The sequence below is a fragment of the Loxodonta africana genome, chromosome 10 (genome assembly GCF_030014295.1).
Source record: "Loxodonta africana isolate mLoxAfr1 chromosome 10, mLoxAfr1.hap2, whole genome shotgun sequence".
Classification (NCBI taxonomy): domain Eukaryota; kingdom Metazoa; phylum Chordata; class Mammalia; order Proboscidea; family Elephantidae; genus Loxodonta; species Loxodonta africana.
In genome coordinates this window covers 34277832-34295943 of record NC_087351.1, presented here as the reverse complement: position 1 = coordinate 34295943, position 18112 = coordinate 34277832, and the positions used below count along the sequence as shown (strand labels likewise).

At 47.8% G+C, this 18112-nt stretch overlaps 2 protein-coding genes across 2 annotated transcripts; both read right to left on the bottom strand.

Annotated features, from left to right (window-relative positions):
- Positions 1-958: 958 nt before the first annotated feature.
- CMTM5 (CKLF like MARVEL transmembrane domain containing 5) lies at positions 959-4539 on the bottom strand. Its single transcript, XM_023540082.2, has 5 exons — positions 4232-4539; positions 3010-3162; positions 2348-2440; positions 2067-2151; positions 959-1976 (listed from the first exon to the last, which is right to left on the bottom strand). Exons 1-5 carry the CDS (start codon positions 4361-4363, stop codon positions 1963-1965), a joined length of 477 nt encoding a protein of 158 aa, XP_023395850.2. The 5' UTR covers positions 4364-4539; the 3' UTR covers positions 959-1962.
- Positions 4540-5691: 1152 nt separating this feature from the next.
- On the bottom strand, positions 5692-9222 carry IL25 (interleukin 25). Its single transcript, XM_064292318.1, has 3 exons — positions 8566-9222; positions 8105-8349; positions 5692-5947 (listed from the first exon to the last, which is right to left on the bottom strand). The coding sequence occupies exons 1-3, from the start codon at positions 8572-8574 to the stop codon at positions 5692-5694; spliced, it is 510 nt and encodes a 169-aa protein (XP_064148388.1). The 5' UTR covers positions 8575-9222.
- Positions 9223-18112: the final 8890 nt, after the last annotated feature.

Here is an 18112-nt window from a genome sequence, read left to right as displayed (position 1 = left end):
CCACTCTAATCAGTTCCTTGGCACTAACTCACAGGGAGCCTCCCTCCTTGTCATTCCAGGCTCTGTGGGTCAGAGCCCCACCACGAGGGCATCATGAATCTCTGCACCAGCTGATACTGAGCCAGAACCAACGTACAGCATGGACCAAGGCTGGGCATTGCTCATCTCACACATAACCCAACAAGTGCATGGGCCGTAGGTGTGCCCACCCCCAGACTCACACTGCCACTCGCTCTGAGGTTCTGGCAGTGATGTTCTGGACCAAGTCACGTGGCTGCTCAGTGGACAGGGCTGGGTCAGACTGCATTCTGCTCAATCCCCACCCCTCAGATGGACTTCGAGACGAGGCTCCCCTGACCACCTTCTCATCCCTCACCTGGCCACCCCATCTCCCAGATGCCCCTAGCCAAGCCATTTCTATCCCTACTCAGGCTGGGTCAGTCAACTAGTCTTAAGAATAGACCGTGAATGAAGCCCTGAAAACTGTGCACGGAGACCAGAGAAACACAAGACCCAGCTGGTTCTAGCTCTGGAGAGATTACCAGCCCTGATGAGGAGCCAGGACACAAGCAAAGGGGAACAGGGAGTGGGAGATGGAAAGTCAGGCCAAGAGCGGGGCAGAGCATCAATACCAGAGTCCCAGGGTCCGAGCAGGGCTTGCATTGGGAAGGAGCATTAGGGAATAAGGAAGGGCATTTCAGGGCGAGAACAAACAAGTATCTGAGAGAGGGGCTAGCATGTCAGCTTGGATGAAGCTGCTGAGCTAGACCATGCTGGGCAGTCCAGGGCTTGGAGGGGTGTCCCAGGCTGCAGCAGGTGCCTGTTCTGAGCTCCCTTTCAGCTGAGCTCTCCCATGACATTTACCGTGGGCAGCTGTGATTGTCCTTTACATACTGACAATGGCCCATCTGTGAGCTCTCCAGACCTGCCTGTCACCTCAGAATCCCTGGTGCCCAGTGCAGGGTCTGCACACAGATGTTCAGGGAATGTTTGCTGAGATGCTAGCAAGCTGGGAAGGTGGCTCAGTGGTGGAAGCAGCTGGGATGACGTGGACCATTTTTTCTGATCTATAAGGGGGCTCAGTACAGTATCCAGAACATCTGTCTAGGTGTCAGGAGGGCTAGATTCTAGCCTTTGCTCTATTACAAATAAGGAGGTCACGTTCGGTAACTGGAATGAGGGTACTGGACCAGATATCTAAGGGCTCTTCCAGCACCAGCATTTTGGGAATCTCTGCCCTTGTTTGATGCCACGGGCTGAACTCTCACCCACAGTATGCAGGCCATGTCTTTCCCACAGCATTAGGGGGAACTCTTCACACACCTCAGGGGAGTACCTTATTTCAAACCCACTAACAAACCTGTGTGTACAGGCGTGGCGGCGGGGGGGCACAAACATCAGGAAGGTGTGTGCCTTCTCAGACACAGAACACCAGGTCCCCAGCTACCAGCACAATACAGAGTGGCCTCAGGCACAGAGATTTATGGCATAGAAGTTTTGTGTTGGAGGATGTCTTCTGCATTCTTTGGTCCAGCCCCCCACCTCCTCATTGCTCAGACTGGGTCTCAGAGAGGGACCGTGATCTGCTCCAGGCAACATTTCCATGAATATACCTTGGTATTGTTATCCCTCATCTGCCTGATTTCTGGGGAAGAAAAAGACTCACCAGTATTATTTGAATCTTTTAATTTGGCAACGACTTGGGGGCCCAGCTTCCTCCTCACTCCCTCCCTGCCTCCCTCTGTAACACCTCTTCCCTGTCAGGAGCTTCATCAGTAGCCAGATCCCAGAGTACCAGGCTCCACTGGCCAGTCCACAGTGGCTTCTCAGGCCAGGCTCCATTTCTGCTGGTGTGGGCTGGGGGACGGTGGGCGGGGGGACTAAAGAAGCCAAAGGAAGCATGTCTGGGTGCTACTGTCCCCTTTATCTGGCTGGGCCTTGGGAGCCAGGTAGTCCCGGGGGTCACTGCTGGTCCCCTGTGAAGATGGAGCCAGGCAGGGGAAGGGATGTCAGGATGGGGTAGCTTGGGGAGGGGCATCTCCTCTCCCCAGAGCACAAGCACTCACCCTCGGTGGCACTGGGTGCCATCTCAGTCTGATAGATCTTGAAGGCATCAAAGGCCAAGACAGAAACCAGGATGATGCCAAAAACCTGTGGGAATAGGAGCAGGAATGGCACAACCAAGGCCATCGGGCCATGGAATTAGGGGAGAGGGGATGGATGGTATGAGGCCAGGTGAGAGCCAGATCCCTGGGTACTGGTATTAGCTTGGGGGGAGGCACGGAAAGTGTGCAACCATCAGCCAGAGATCCTGGGGGGGTGGGGAGCCCTGCAGGGCTGGACTCACAAAAGCAGCAATGGCGGCTCCATCCCGGGAGGTCACAGCGGCAAAGGAGACCACCAGGAAGATGATGATGGCACTGACACAGCGGAGGAAGTCCTGTGAGGGGTCAGGGTACAGGGCCAAAGGGAGGGTCAGAGGGTAGGGGGGCATCCACCTTGAGGTTTTTCTAGACTAGTGAGCAGCCTGGCCTTCAGGCATTCTTCATCCCTACATGGGGGTAACCCTGGACACAATATAAAGCACTTTCGAAAAAGAGCTCATACTGCTACCCAGCAAATGGATGCAAATGAACCCTGAGCTACCCAGGGAGCCAGGGGCCTGGAGTAGAACTGGGGCACAATGGCTGGAGCCCACCGGTCAGACCCTATAGGTGGGGAGGGGGAGGGCAGGCCTGGGCTGGGCCTGGACCTATGTGAGTGAGAGACCAGATATAGGGCAGGACGTGTGGGCAGGACGTGTGCATCCCCTCACTGTCGGTGACCCTTGTAACTGTGAAGTCAGTGTGGGTCAAGGCAGTTTTTGAGTGCAGGACACAGCATGGGGCGAAGCACAGCTGGGGAGTCGGGACTAAACCCCATATGGCTTGGGTATAGGATGAGGAGGGAGATTGCAAGAGGAGGAGAAGGAAGAGACTACAGTGAGGCTGGGGAGGGAAGACTCCTTACCAGACAGGGCCAGTTAAGCCGATCCAAGCGCTTGTAGTACTGGGTGGCATAGAGGAAGAGAAAGGCGAGTGTGATGAAGAACTCGAGCAGCGGCGCGGCCATGTAGGCAGAGATGGAGGCCGTGAAGCAGATAAAGATGATGAAGGTCAGGGCCTGCAGGACCAAGGGAGTGCAACTTGCCAGGAAGGGACACAGCCCACAGGCCAGGTCTTTGCTTTCCCCTCCTCAGGAGCTCCCCCCTCCTCAGGAGCTCCCCTCTCCTCGGGAGCTCCCCCCTCCCCCCGCCCCCAGGGTTGGCACCACCCATCCTTCCTTGGAGAGAAGCCAGTCCTTGGAGAGAAGCCAGAGCTCATTCCTACTAAAGGCAGTCTCCAGTGTCCCACCTCTGCCAACCCAGGCTACCCCCTGTCCAGGGATTCCAGCAGCCCCAGCACTAAGGCCAAGCAGCACAACTCCAGGTGACGCCATTCATATGGTAATTCACGACAGTGGTGTCCCCCTCCTCCCCCTCAGCCCAAGGCAGAGTTCAATGTGAACATCAGCCCCTGGAGTTATGCCCACAGCAGTTCTGGGCCCCAGGCCGCATCCCCTTCCCCATAATGCTCTCCCCACTCCCAGATCCTAAAACACCTCTAACAAGGACCAGAGCCCTTGGCTCCACACTGAGACAAGGCCTAGGAGGCCATGGAGTACACCCACCGGCGGTCCCTGGGCTCTGGCAGTGTAGGATGCCATATATGCAGAGGACTCAAGTTTCCACAAGGCCTTACTCAGAGACCAGGGAAAGAGCCTTTCCTGAGAACGGTTTTCACGGGGAGCCAACAACAGATAAAGTGGGGCTGCAGGAAGTCTGCCCCTTTTGATAGTTGAACTTCTTGGACATGCCAAGAAGTAGCCCTCTTAGAGCCTGGGAAAGACAGGCCAACATTTTCCCATCCCAACTCTACATCTCACACTCCCCTGGAAGTCCCAGAGAGCGGTCCTTAAGTCTAACTTCAATCCTTCCTGCTCCAACTGAAACCTTGCTGCAGCTGCCTCCAGCTGGGGAGGTGGCAAGAAGGCAGAGTAGGAGGTAAGGGAGAGAAAGGTGGGGGCAGGAGGGAGTCCAGAAACCCTAGGAAGGGGGGCTGTGAGGGGTGAGCCTGGGGGAGGCCCAGTGTAGGGCTGAGTTGGGGAGAGGGGAGAGGAGAAATGAGGCGCCAGGTCAGGTGGCGGCTGTTACCAGCTCAGTTTCCAGCAGGATGCCTCTGAGGGAGGAGAGGAAGGTCTTGTCCACAGCAAAGCCCTGGAGCCCTGCAGCAGTCCCCTCCCCGGGGGGCCAGCCCGGGCGGTCCCGAGCACCAAGCATCTTCATGGGGTCCGCTGGGCACAGCCCCCCACACCACCACCAGCAGCCTGGAAGGGAAAATGAAACCTGGCAGGATGAGGGAGCAGACAGAAGCAGCAGGAAAGTGCAAAAAACCTGAAAGTTGTCCAGGAAGCCTGCCCTCTGGGCCCAGACCAAGGCGGCTGCCAGGGAGGCTGCCCAGATGAGAGTGGCTAACCCCTCCCCTTTCTCGGAGCTGACCCAGCCTGGAGAAGGGGAGAAGGGGGAGAGGAGGGGTTCAACGGAGGAAATGGGAGGAGCTGGGAGGTGAGCAGAGAAACAAGGGCAGGACTGGGTGCCCCCGAAGGACCTAAGTCTGAAGAAGTTGTGTCCCCCTCTCCTAACCTTAACCCTCTTCCTTGGCTCCTTGTTTCTTCCTTTTCCTTTTAGGGAGGGTAGAAGCTGGAGTCTTGCCCAGGCAGCATTTCCCCCCTCCCAGGACCGAGCGGTAGCAGCCAGGACCAGAGGACAAAGACGGATTGTTGGGGGACAAGGGGGCGCTGTGTGCCTGCTGCTGTGCCTCAATGGGCTTCTGTCTCTCCAGCATGCCGGGAGGGTGGCCTGACCCCCACCCATGTGCTCTGGGTGAGCCAGGGAGCTAGAGAGGGGAAGGAATGAGAGGGCGGGGTGGGAACTCTGGAAAGCAGAGGGTGTTGGCAGGGTGGGCAGTAGTAGGCGAGGCTGATGGGGAGAGTGACCAAGGTGGGGACCACGAGGTGCCAAAGACAAATTAGGCCATTTTTAATACAGATTATTTATTTGGATAAGTCTCTCCATGCTTAACAGCAGCCTCCCTCCTCAGAATCACCCATGTCAAAAGACTAGTAACTACACGTTGATACGCACAAAGTAGATGCTCACTGAGAATTTGATGCATCAATGCATGAGTGAATGAATGAATGAATGAGTGAATGAACTATCCAACCAGCAAGTGAAACAAGGGGCTCTCCATTGGCAAAAGGGAAAATATCAAGAAAGTGCCTATGCTGTACCAGGGCAGCTGGGGATGGCAGGACAGGAGTGGTGACCTGGAGAAATGGGCAGAGCTTTGAAGACCTTTCCTCCTGAGAGGATAGTGCCAGGACACCAGCTTCCAGTAGCCATAACCAGCAGCTGTCCCCTTCACCCTGCATTTTCATCCTCTCCAAAAAGTGCAAGAGTGCAGGTTCCCCCCCGCCCCAAAGCTCCCCATTCTGTCCCAGGGTCCTCCTGCTGCTCCATGGAGGTGGTGCTCTGGAGGGGCTGAGCATTTGGGTTGCCCACAGCTCTCCTCGTGCCAGCTTTCCCGACGAGGGACGGGCCTCGGGCGGGCACCCCTAGGCCATCACGCGGGGCCGCACGCACACGCACGCCAAGGAGACACGGTAGAGCCTACGCTCCAGGCAGTAGCCATCATGGGCACCTTGCTTGCCGCGGCACCGCCGCCGGTAGAAGACGGTCTGGTTGTGGTAGAGCAGCTCTGAGTTGCCCAGGGGGTCCATGTGGGAGCCCGTCTGTAGGCTGACGCAGTGGGGGCACAGGCAGCGGGCGTGGTACAGGTCCTGGGGGAGCCGGTCCAAGTCTCTGTCTAACCTGTGGGGGTGGCACTGGTCAGGCCCTGGAGGAGGCGGGGCGCACGGGGCAGGGCAGGCGGAGTGGGAGAGCCAGAGGAAGCAAAGAGTGCGGTGGGCCGCCTGGCTTCTAGTCCCAGCTCTGGCCCCGAATTGCCTGACTCTGTGACACTTATTTTCCCTAACTGCAAATGAGGGTAGGGCTCTAGAAAGTGGTTTCCAGCTGACCCAGAGACCCTGAGGAAGCAGGGGAAACTGAGTCTCCAGCAGACCAGCTCTGCTTCAGTGTGCATACACTGGGCTTTGGAATGAGGCTTCTTTTTGTAATTGTTATTACTTTTTCAGTTTCTTTTTTTTTTTTTTAACCTAGGTACAATAGGGTTGCTACGAGTCGGAATCTACTGGACAGCACTGGGCTTGGTTTTTTTTTTTTTTTTCCTAAGTACAAAAGAGTATAAAGTGAAGACTGTCTTTCTCCCTACCAGTTTCACTCCCCAGAAGGAGCCACTCTCAAGAGTTTCTTGTTTATCCTCCCAGGCACTGTCTATGCATATATCCTAAGCACATGTCAAAGTGTGTGGTAAGACTTATTTACTTATTTTAAAAGGATTTCGTGATCAAAGAAATATTTGAAAACCACTAATAAGTAGATGTTCCAAAGGCCTAGGACTTCAGTATCCTAGCAGGAAACAGCCCTTAGGTTGTAGAACCTTTCTCCAAACAGACAAGCCCTGCCACACTGGGGCTCACCCAGTGCATCAGTTCCCAAAGTGGGTTCCCTAATAAGTAACCTGTTGGGGAGGCGGAAGGGTTCTGTAGCCAAGTGAGTTTGGGAAACACTGAGATTAAAAGTTTTTCCGCAGACTTCAGTGTGCTGAGGGCATCATGAAACGCCCAGAGGTAGGAGCTGGAGCAGCCTTTCCCATACGTACTTGACACGGTCACTTTTTTCTGAGGAGCAGCTTGTGGAAAAGTGTTGCACATGACACACTTTGGGAAAGTCCTGCCAAGTGGTTATCAGGGGTTCACAACCTTCCAAAGAGGGGTCTAGACCGCAGCTGAGTCAGCCATCCCCTAAGGGGCTCCCACACCATCGGATTTGGCCCAGGATCTAGCCTGCCTTCTGAGACTACTCCAGAGCATAGTCACCTAGAGTCTCCACCCTGGACCTAGTCTCAGTTAAAGCTAACGCGCTGTCTACCCCACTGAACCACATCCATCCCTAAAACCCAGGCTAAGCCCAACTAGACTGACAGGAAGTGGGAGCACAAACATTAAGGGAGGACTCAAGGTAGAACAAAAAATAGGTTTGGGATCCCTAAGGCCCTTCTTTCTAATATTTTGCTTCTTTTTTACCTATTTCGGTGCTTCCTAATATTTTTCACATCATGACACAAATAGAGAATTACTATATTGTGTGACATACTGAGGGAAAGAGCACTGCTCATGACCAAACATAACCAGCCATCCAGCTGCCCATAAAGGCTGAGGGTTTCAGTATCTTACTATACATATAACCCATTCATGGCCCAGGGCAGTAGCATTTGGTGTTGGGATGCTTTGTGTCTATGCCCTACCATTATTTCCTGCTATTTTAGCTAGAAAAACACGGCTACTGTAGGGATAGGAAAAGAAGCAAAGGAGAAAACTGACATTTCCTGTACTAAGTACAGACTTTTACACGTATTAACTCACTTGATTTGCGATTTAGCCTGTAGGGTATTATCCCCGTTTCACAGAAGAAAAAAAACTGAGCTTTGGAACCTTGAGTAATCGGCCTGTGGTCATCCAATAAGAGTTAGAGTTAGGACTCAAATCCTGGCCTCATCTAACTCCTAAGGCTTTATGGCCCCCAGAGATAAAAAGGGGAAGGTAGGCTGGACTTAAGGAGCTCCGGTGGTGCAATGGTTAAGCACTTGACTACTAAACAAAGGGTCAGTGATTGGAACCCACCAGCCGCTCCGCCCGTAAAGATAAAGATTACAGCCTAGGAAACCCTATGGGGCAGTTCTACTCTGTCACATTGGGTCGCTAAGAGTGAGAATCGACTCATCAGCACAAAACAACCACAACAGGCTGAACTTGAGTGGTACGTCCCTTGGCCCTCACATACAGCTTGACTGGCACACAGAGGGGAGCAAGACAGGCAAGCATTTGGGAGGGGAGAGAGCAGACTCACTCATATCTCCAGGGGGAGATGGCCCTGCTGTTAAGGGGTCCATCCTCACTGGCCTGGCAAGACTCCCCATGGTGGGTGAGGCTGGCAGTCTCTGGAGGGGTCACCACCACAGGGTTCCACTTCAGCCACTCCTCAGAGGAGTCCTGTCCTTTGCTGGAGCAGCAGCTGGGCCAGTGGGATCTGTCCTCGTGGAACTGAAAATTTAAGGTGTGCGTTCCCATGACCATTGCCAGGACAGCAACCACCTGTAGGAAAAAGCCAGGGAGAGAACTACTCTCCTGTAACCTGGGTCCCTCCTCTCTCTCAACCACTCCCCCAGCTGCTCAGTGAGATCCTGGTTTCTAGCTCCACCCAGCTCCCAGCCCCACTCTGCTGGGGAGCCTGGCCTGCCTCCACCCTCAGCAACACCTCTGCTCCTTCTCTGCTCAGCACCATCCTCTGCCAGCCCTCTCTACACCCACCTTGTACATGCCGACTGCTGCTCACTCAGCACTAGGTGTTCAGTTACTGGCAGGCAGGGCCTGTGGAAGCAAGCTGACTGGAACCTGGTTTTATTATCAGCAAACCTGTTTTGGTTATTCAAATTTTTTCTTTTGGAGGGAGTACCCTGAGATAAAAAACAAACAAAAAAAACCTGAAAGCATTTCCAAAAACTGTTTAAAGTGCTGTGCTCATGGAAGTTGTGATGAACTTTATCAGCCTGGTAGCCTATTGGGTAAACTTGGCTCTGCATTTTCTGGGCGTAGGGTCAAAGCAATGGTGTCCTGCTAGTCTGCACCTTTGTGAACTGGCATTATGGGAATTTCCTTGGTTGGCTTGGTACCCAAAACTAGAGAATGTCATCTCGCCTGTCTCCAGGATGCCTCACTTCTATGATCTCTGCTGCCCTTTTTATCAGACCTCCTCCTAATCACCCACCTTTGTGAACACTTCCTTTTCCTTCTATCTCCTTTGACCCCCACCCCTTTTGTTCTCTGGCCCCTTCTTCATCTTCATCTTCAATAACCCCAAGTTCTATGGCCCCATCATCTCTGACTTCTCCCCCATTGTTCATCACCTGCCCCCTAACTTCCTTTTGCTTTCTGCAGTGGTCACCTGCATCCTCATATTTTTCTGACCCTTTCCCCTAGAGTAGGGATACAGGCCTAGCCCCACAGGATTGCCAGGAAGGCCTTGACCCAGTCAGTTTTTTGGCTGGAAGCAAAGGGTCTGATAGAAGAAGCTGTGGGTGACTGTTCCCATTACACAAATGAGAAGGTGAAGCAAAGAAGAGGAGGGCATGAAAACAGCCTCACCTTAGACCCAATAGGAGGTCCCAGCTCCAGGGACCAGCCTGCCCTCACCCGTACTAGCAGTGCCTTGGGGACAAGGGCCATGGTAGGGGTACCAGCTGCTCTCAGACCATGGGGTCATCCCACTTGGCCTCAACCCTCCCAGCTACATGGGCCACTGTTGACCAGGAGGAAGTACGTGTGCTCCGGATAGGCTCAGAGCTGGGCCTGACCCCAAAGACAAAGGTCTGCTAGGGTCCACCCAGCTTGGGAGGCATGTGCTGAGAGCAGAAAGAATAGACGTTCTGGATCTGTTCTCTCCATCCTTGCCATCTACCCCCCTGGTCCCCCACACCCATGACCCCCCACACACACACAGAAATGATATTTCCTAATTTGCATGTGCTTTCCCTTAGAAAATACTCCTCTGGTAACTAATGACTCAGAAAGTAAACAAAGAGAACTAGGAATAACTTAAATTGCAGTGAGGGGGAATCCTTTCAAATGCTTTAAGGTAAAGAAGCCCCAAAGCAGAGGAGCGATGGGGTTAGGGGGAACTCAGGAGAAGTGGGGAAGCAGTGAGTCTTGGGAGCCTGGAACTGTGTGGGGAGGTGGCCTTAGGTGAACCAGGTGGTGGCTAGGAGAGCAGGAACACTTAGGAAGAGCAATGAGGCCAGGAATATCATCACCCCATTCCCATTCCCCACCCTCTGGCCCCTGTGATCCCAGACATCTCTCCCTCCCATACACTGCTGGTCTCAGCTCCTGTGTACCTGCACGTGCCAGGTATGGTGCTAAGCCCTGGTCATGCATCACCTCATTTAATCCTCACAATAAAACCATGAGATGAGAACTATTATCCTTATGTTATAGATGAGGAAACTGAGACCCACAGAAATTTAGTAAACCACCCAAAGTTAGGAAGAGATAGAACTGGTTTTCAGTTTCAGTCCCGACCAACTCCAAATCTAAACTCCTGCCTTGGAGGAGCCAAATTGGGCCACCGCACAGTTGGCTGCAAATAGAAGGGGAGCTCCCACAGCAAATGCTTTCCAGCTCACCTAGGGTTGGGCTGAGACAGGTCTCACCTGCACCTGCCCAAGGCCACAGGGCATTCTAGCCCTCTTAGGCTTTCAGCCCCAGTGGCTGGGATCCACTGCTCCAGCTTCCTGTCCCCCCATGTCTGGCACATGGTCCCAGGGTAGCTTCTGCTGCTTCTTAGCAACCCCCAGCCCCAGAACAGACTCTTAGGGAACAGGGCTGTTTGAGAAGAACTGGATCCCTGCAGGTCTCCCCAAAACCAATCAGAACCTCAGGGCCAAGGGAGCAAAACTGAAGCCTAGCCTTGGCCCAGATCTCCCAATCTTGACCTTTGTCCAGAAGGGTGCTCAAAGGAGCTGGAAGCAATCCCAGCTACTCGTTTCACTTGCTAACACTGCAGAAAGGACCTGACTGGGTTGCTGGGGACAATGTCCCACAAGAGAGACCTCTGGGGAGTCCTCTTGCCTCCGTACCAGGCCCTTCTCTAAGGAAATCCCTGAAAGGCATAGATAGAAGCCCTCCCAGCACAGTCTTCCCAGGGTTGGCTTTTCCCACCCTATGATGACCTGGCCTGCCCCAAGAGCCTGTGCTCTGAGCCACAGGCCCCCACCCCACCCATTTGTCCAGTCTCTGCTCTTATCTCAGTAGCACCTTTGTGGAATCCTTAGGTTGACTCCCTGCCATGAGAAACATTTTCCAGAGGGTTTTCCTCCTGGGGTGAGTCACTTCAGCTTCCAGAGAATCCTTGGGGAGTGTGAGGAGATAAGGGTGGCAATGAGGAGAATGCTGGAGGAAAGTTTGCCTGACACCTGACACCAAGGGTAACCTCCCAACGTGTTCCTACCTGCCTGGGCCTGACCTGGCAGTCAGAGAGCTTGCTGGGACTCCCATCCCCAACTGCCTGGGGAAAGAGATCAGCACCTAGCAGGAAAGGGGCAGGGAAGACATGATGGAATACATTCCCCTACCTTTGGCCTAGGAGAGGCTCTTGGGGCTAGCAGTAAGCTAGAATATGGCTGCGCACTGCCCTTCTCCAGAAAGACATTCAAATTCTCACCTGCTGCCTTGAATTCCTGACCTGCCTCTGACCACCTCTTGATCTTGGACCCTCTCTAGTCCTCCTTCCTCATCTGTAGAAGTGAGGAGGTGGAGGGGGAGGGAATGTGACCTGGGTGGCCACAAAGGTGCCAACCAGCTTAGCTGCCCTGGACCTCAGCTCTTGAAACAATGCTAAGTGCTACAGTACTCAGCAGGGTTTATTGAGGCCCATACATGAAGCTGGGGCACAGGTTGTTAAAATGTTGAAATGTGGTTATAATCCAAAGGCAGTTCTGATAGGGATCTGACTGCATTTTTTTTTTTTTAGCAGATTTTCTGGAAAAACAAGTTTCCCAGGTCTGATATCTCTGCTTATTCCACAGAGCCCTAACTAACCCACAACAGGGAACTGAGGGATGAAGCTCCCCCCAGACCACCTAGCCTCTTGCCTTAGGGGTCTAAGGAGGGTGACACCTACCAATCAGTAGAGGTACTTGCATTGGGGGCCTAAGGTATAGCTGCACTGCCCTCCCACCAAGGTTCTATAGGATTAGAGACACACCTACCTCACTGACACTTGGGGGAAGCCTGTCAGCATCCTGTCCCCCCGGAGGGTGAACCCCAGCTGCTAATAGAATCTGGTGCACACAACTATCACCACTACTTCTCAAGGTGGATAGGTGTTAGGGTGCAGCACACACTTGATGACCCAAAATCAGATTCTACTCAAGAATAGTGAATAGACTCAGGCATATATATCTGGCAACAGCCCAAACCAGCTGGTAATAGGTCATAAATAAGTCAAGGGCTACAAGAAACAAGACAGCACAATCTAGTAGCCCATGCACATATATTGAAAGAAAACAAAACAAGATAAGACTCAGTGAGCGATTATAGAATAAACCACTACTATATCTTAGTGATGGCTCGGAGACAGCAGTCAATATCAAACCACATAAAGAAGCAGACCATGACTGCTTCTACAATCCCCAAACAAAAGAATCAAAATCTTTCCCAAATGAAAATACAATCCTGGAATTATCAGATACAGAATATAAAAAACTAATTTACAGAATGCTTCAAGACATCAGGGATGACCTCAGAAACGAAATAAGGCAAACTGCAGAAAAAACCAAGGAACACACTGATAAAACAGTAGAAGAACTCAAAAAGATTATTCAAGAACATAGTGGAAAAATTAATAAGTTGCAAGAATCCATAGACAAACAGCATGTAGCAATCCAAAAGATTAACAATAAAATTACAGAATTAGACAACGCAATAGGAAGTCAGAGGAGCAGACTCGAGCAATTAGAATGCAGACTGGGAAATCTGGAGGACCAGAGAATTAACACCAACATAGCTGAAAAAAAATCAGATAAAAGAATTAAAAAAAATGAAGAAACCCTAAGAATCATGTGGGACTCTATCAAGAAAGATAACTTGCGTGTGATTGGAGTCCCAGAACAGGGAGGGAGGACAGAAAACACAGAGAAAATAGTTGAAGATCTGCTGACAGAAAACTTCCCTGACATCACGAAAGATGAAAGGATGTCTATCCAAGATGCTCATCAAACCCCATTTAAGATTGATCCAAAAAGAAAAACACCAAGACATATTACCATCAAACTTGCCAAAACCAAAGACAAAGAGAAAATTTTAAAAGCAGCCAGGGAGAAAAGAAAGGTCTCCTTCAAGGGAGAATCAATAAGAATAAGTTCAGACTACTCAGCAGAAATCATTCAGGCAAGAAGGCAATGGGATGACAAATACAGAGCACTGAAGGAGAAAAACTGCCAGCCAAGGATCATATATCCAGCAAAACTCTCTCTGAAATATGAAGGTGAAATTAAGATATTTACAGATAAACACAAGTTTAGAGAATTTGCAAAAACCAAACCAAAGCTACAAGAAATACTAAAGGAAATTGGTCAGAAAACCAATAATATCAGATACCAGCACAACACAAGGTCACAAAACAGAACATCCTAATATCAACTCAAATAGGGAAATAACAAAAACAAGTGAAGATTAATTAAAAAAAAAAATGCTCAAAACAGGGAATCATTGAAGTCAATATGTAAAAGATCACAATAATCAAAAAGAGGGACTAAATACAGGTGTCATAGAACTGCCATATGGAGAGTGATACAAGGTGATATAGGACAATACAAGTTAGGTTTTTACTGAGAAAAATAGGGGTAAATATTAAGGTAACCACAAAGAGGTATAACAACTCTATTACTCAAGATAAAAGCCAAGAAAAACGTAACGACTTAACAAACATAAAGTCAAACACTACGAAAATGAGGATCTCACAACTTACTAAGAAAAACGTCTCAGCACAAAAAAGTAAGTGGAAAAATGAACTTGTCAACAACACACATAAAAAGGCATCAAAATGACAACACTAAACACTTATTTATCTACGATTACGCTGAATGTAAATGGACTAAATGCACCAATAAAGAGACAGAGAGTCTCGGACTGGATAAAGAAACACGATCCGTCTACATGCTGCCTACAAGCGACACACCTTAGACTTAGAGACACAAACAAACTAAAACTCAAAGGATGGAAAAATATATATCAAGCAAACAATAAGCAAAAAAGAAGAGGAGTAGCAATATTAATTTCTGACAAAATAGACTTTAGACTTAAATCCACCACAAAGGATAAAGAAGGACACTATATAATGACAAAAAGGACAATTGATCAGGAAGACATAACCATATTAAATATTTATGCACCCAATGACAGGGCTGCAAGATACACAAATCAAATTTTAACAGAATTGGGAAGTGAGATAGACACCTTCACAATTATAGTAGGAGACTTCAACACACCATTTTCGGAGAAGGACAGGACATCCAGTAAGAAGCTCAATAGAGACACGGAAGACCTAATTACAACAATCTACCAACTTGACCTCGTTGACTTATACAGAACTCTCCACCCAACTGCTGCAAAGTATACTTTTTTTTCTAGCGCACATGGAACATTCTCTAGAATAGACCACATGTTAGGTCATAAAACAAACCTTTGCAGAACCCAAAACATCGAAATATTACAAAGCATCTTCTGAGACCACAAGGCAATAAAACTAGAAATCAATAACAGAAAAACTAGGGAAAAGAAATCAAATACTTGGAAACTGAACAATACCCTCCTGAAAAAAGACTGGGTTATAGAAGACATCAAGGAGGGAATACGGAAATTCACAGAATGCAACGAGAATGAAAATACTTCCTATCAAAACCTCTGGGACACAGCAAAAGCAGTGCTCAGAGGCCAATTTATATCGATAAATGCACACATACAAAAAGAAGAAAGAGCCAAAATCAGAGAACTGTCCCTACAACTTGAACAAATACAAAGTGAGCAACAAAAGAATCCATCAGGCACCAGAAGAAAACAAATAATAAAAATTAGAGCTGAACTAAATGAATTAGAGAACAGAAAAACAATTCAAAGAATTAACAAAGCCAAAAGCTGGTTCTTTGAAAAAATTAACAAAATTGATAAACCATTAGCTAGACTGACTAAAGAAATACAGGAAAGGAAACAAATAACCCGAATAAGAAATGAGAAGGACCACATCACAACAGAACCAAATGAAATTAAAAGAATCATATCAGATTATTATGAAAAATTGTACTCTAACAAATTTGAAAACCTAGAAGAAATGGATGAATTCCTGGAAAAACACTACCTACCTAAACTAACACATTCGGAAGCAGAACAACTAAATAGACCCATAACAAAAAAAGAGATTGAAATGGTAATCAAAAAACTCCCCCTCAAAAAAAGCCCTGGCCTGGACGGCTTCACTGCAGAGTTCTACCAAACTTTCAGAGAAGAGTTAACACCACTACTACTAAAGGTATTTCAAAGCATAGAAAATGACAGAATACTACCCAACTCATTCTATGAAGCCACCATCTCCCTGATACCAAAACCAGGTAAAGACATTACAAAAAAAGAAATTACAGACCTATATCCCTCATGAACATAGATGCAAAAATCCTCAACAAAATTCTAGCCAAGGGGCGGGGCCAAGATGGCGGACTAGGCAGACGCTACCTCGGATCCCTCTTGCAACAAAGTCACAGAAAAACAAGTGAATTGATCACATACATAACAATCTACAAACCCTGAACAACAAACACAGATTTAGAGACAGAGAACGAACTAATACGGGGAAGCAGCGATTGTTTTCGGAGCCTGAAGCCAGCATCCCAGTCAGTGGAATTTCTGGAAAAACAAGTTTCCCAGTGATGGCTCAGAGACAGCAGTCGATATCAAACCACATAAAGAAGCAGACCATGACAGCTTCTACAACCCCCCAAACAAAAGAATCAAAATCTTTCCCAAATGAAGATACAATCCTGGAATTATCAGATACAGAATATAAAAAACTAATTTACAGAATGCTTCAGGACATCAGAAACGAAATAAGGCAAACTGCAGAAAAAGCCAAGGAACACACTGATAAAACAGTAGAAGAACTCAAAAAGATTATTCAAGAACATAGTGGAAAAATTAATAAGTTGCAAGAATCCATAGAGAGACAGCATGTAGAAATCCAAAAGATTAACAATAAAATTACAGAATTAGACAACGCAAGAGGAAGTCAGAGGAGCAGACTGAGACATTCTATGTCCCAGTCTGACATAGAATGCAGACTGGGACATCTGGAGGACCAGGGAATTAACACCAACATAGCTGAAAAAAAATCAGATAAAAGAATTAAAAGAAATGAAGGAACCCTAAGAATCATGTGGGGCTCTATCAAGAAGGATAACCCGCGGGTGATTGGAGTCCCAGAACAGGGAGGGAGGACAGAAAACACAGAGAAAATAGTTGAAGAACTCCTGACAGAAAACTTCCCTGACATCATGAAAGACGAAAGGATATCTATCGAAGATGCTCATCGAACCCCATTTAAGATTGATCCAAAAAGAAAAACACCAAGACATATTATCATCAAACTCGCCAAAACCAAAGATAAAGAGAAAATTTTAAAAGCAGCCAGGGAGAAAAGAAAGGTCTCCTTCAAGGGAGAATCAATAAGAATAAGTTCAGACTACTCAGTAGAAACCATGCAGGCAAGAAGGGAATGGGATGACATATACAGAAGGAGAAAAACTGCCAGCCAAGCATCATATATCCAGCAAAACTCTCTCTGAAATATGAAGACGAAATTAAGACATTTACAGATAAACACAAGTTTAGAGAATTTGCAAAAACCAAACCAAAGCTACAAGAAATACTAAAGGATATTGTTTGGTCAGAAAACCAATAATATCAGATACCAGCACAACACAAGGACACAAACAGAACGTCCTGATATCAACTGAAATAGGGAAAACACAAAAACAAACAAATTAAGATTAATTAAAAAAAAAATACACATAACAGGGAATCATGGAAGTCAATATGTAAAAGATCACAATAATCAAAAAGAGGGACTAAATACAGATGTCATAGAACCGCCATATGGAGAGTGATACAAGGCGATAGAGAACAATACAAGTTAGGTTTTTACTTAGAACAATAGGGGTAAATAATAAGGTAACCACAAAAAGGTATAACAACTCTATTACTCAAGATAAAAGCCAAGAAAAACGTAACGACTCAACTAACATAAAGTCAAACACTATGAAAATGAGGATCTCACAATTTACTAAGAAAAACGTCTCAGGACAAAAAAGTAAGTGGAAAAATGAACTTGTCAACAACACACATAAAAAGGCATCAAAATGACAGCACTAAAAACTTATTTACCTATAATTACCCTGAATGTAAATGGACTAAATGCACCAATAAAGAGACAGAGAGTCACGGACTGGATAAAGAAACATGATCCATCTATATGCTGCCTACAAGAGACACACCTTAGACTTAGAGACAGAGACAAACTAAAACTCAAAGGATGGAAAAAAATATATCAAGCAAACAATAAGCAAAAAAGAAGAGGAGTAGCAATATTAATTTCTGACAAAATAGACTTTAGACTTAAATCCACCACAAAGGATAAAGAAGGACACCATATAATGATAAAAGGGACAATTGATCAGGAAGACATAACCATATTAAATATTTATGCACCCAATGACAGGGCTGCAAGATACATAAATCAAATTTTAACAAAATTGAAAAGCGAGATAGATACCTCCACAATTATAGTAGGAGACTTCAACACACCACTTTCGGAGAAGGACAGGACATCCAGTAAGAAGCTCAATAGAGACACGGAAGATCTACTTACAACAATCAACCAACTTGACCTCATTGGCTTATACAGAACTCTCCACCCAACTGCTGCAAAGTATACTTTTTTTTCTAGCGCACATGGAACATTCTCTAGAATAGACCACATGTTAGGTCATAAAACAAACCTTTGCAGAACCCAAAACATCGAAATATTACAAAGCACCTTCTCACACCACAAGGCAATAAAACTAGAAATCAAAAACAGAAAAACTAGGGAAAAGAAATCAAATACTTGGAAACTGAACAATACCCTCCTGAAAAAAGACTGGGTTATAGAAGACATCAAGGAGGGAATAAGGAAATTCATAGAAAGCAACGAGAATGAAAATACTTCCTATCAAAACCTCTGGGACACAGCAAAAGCAGTGCTCAGAGGCCAATT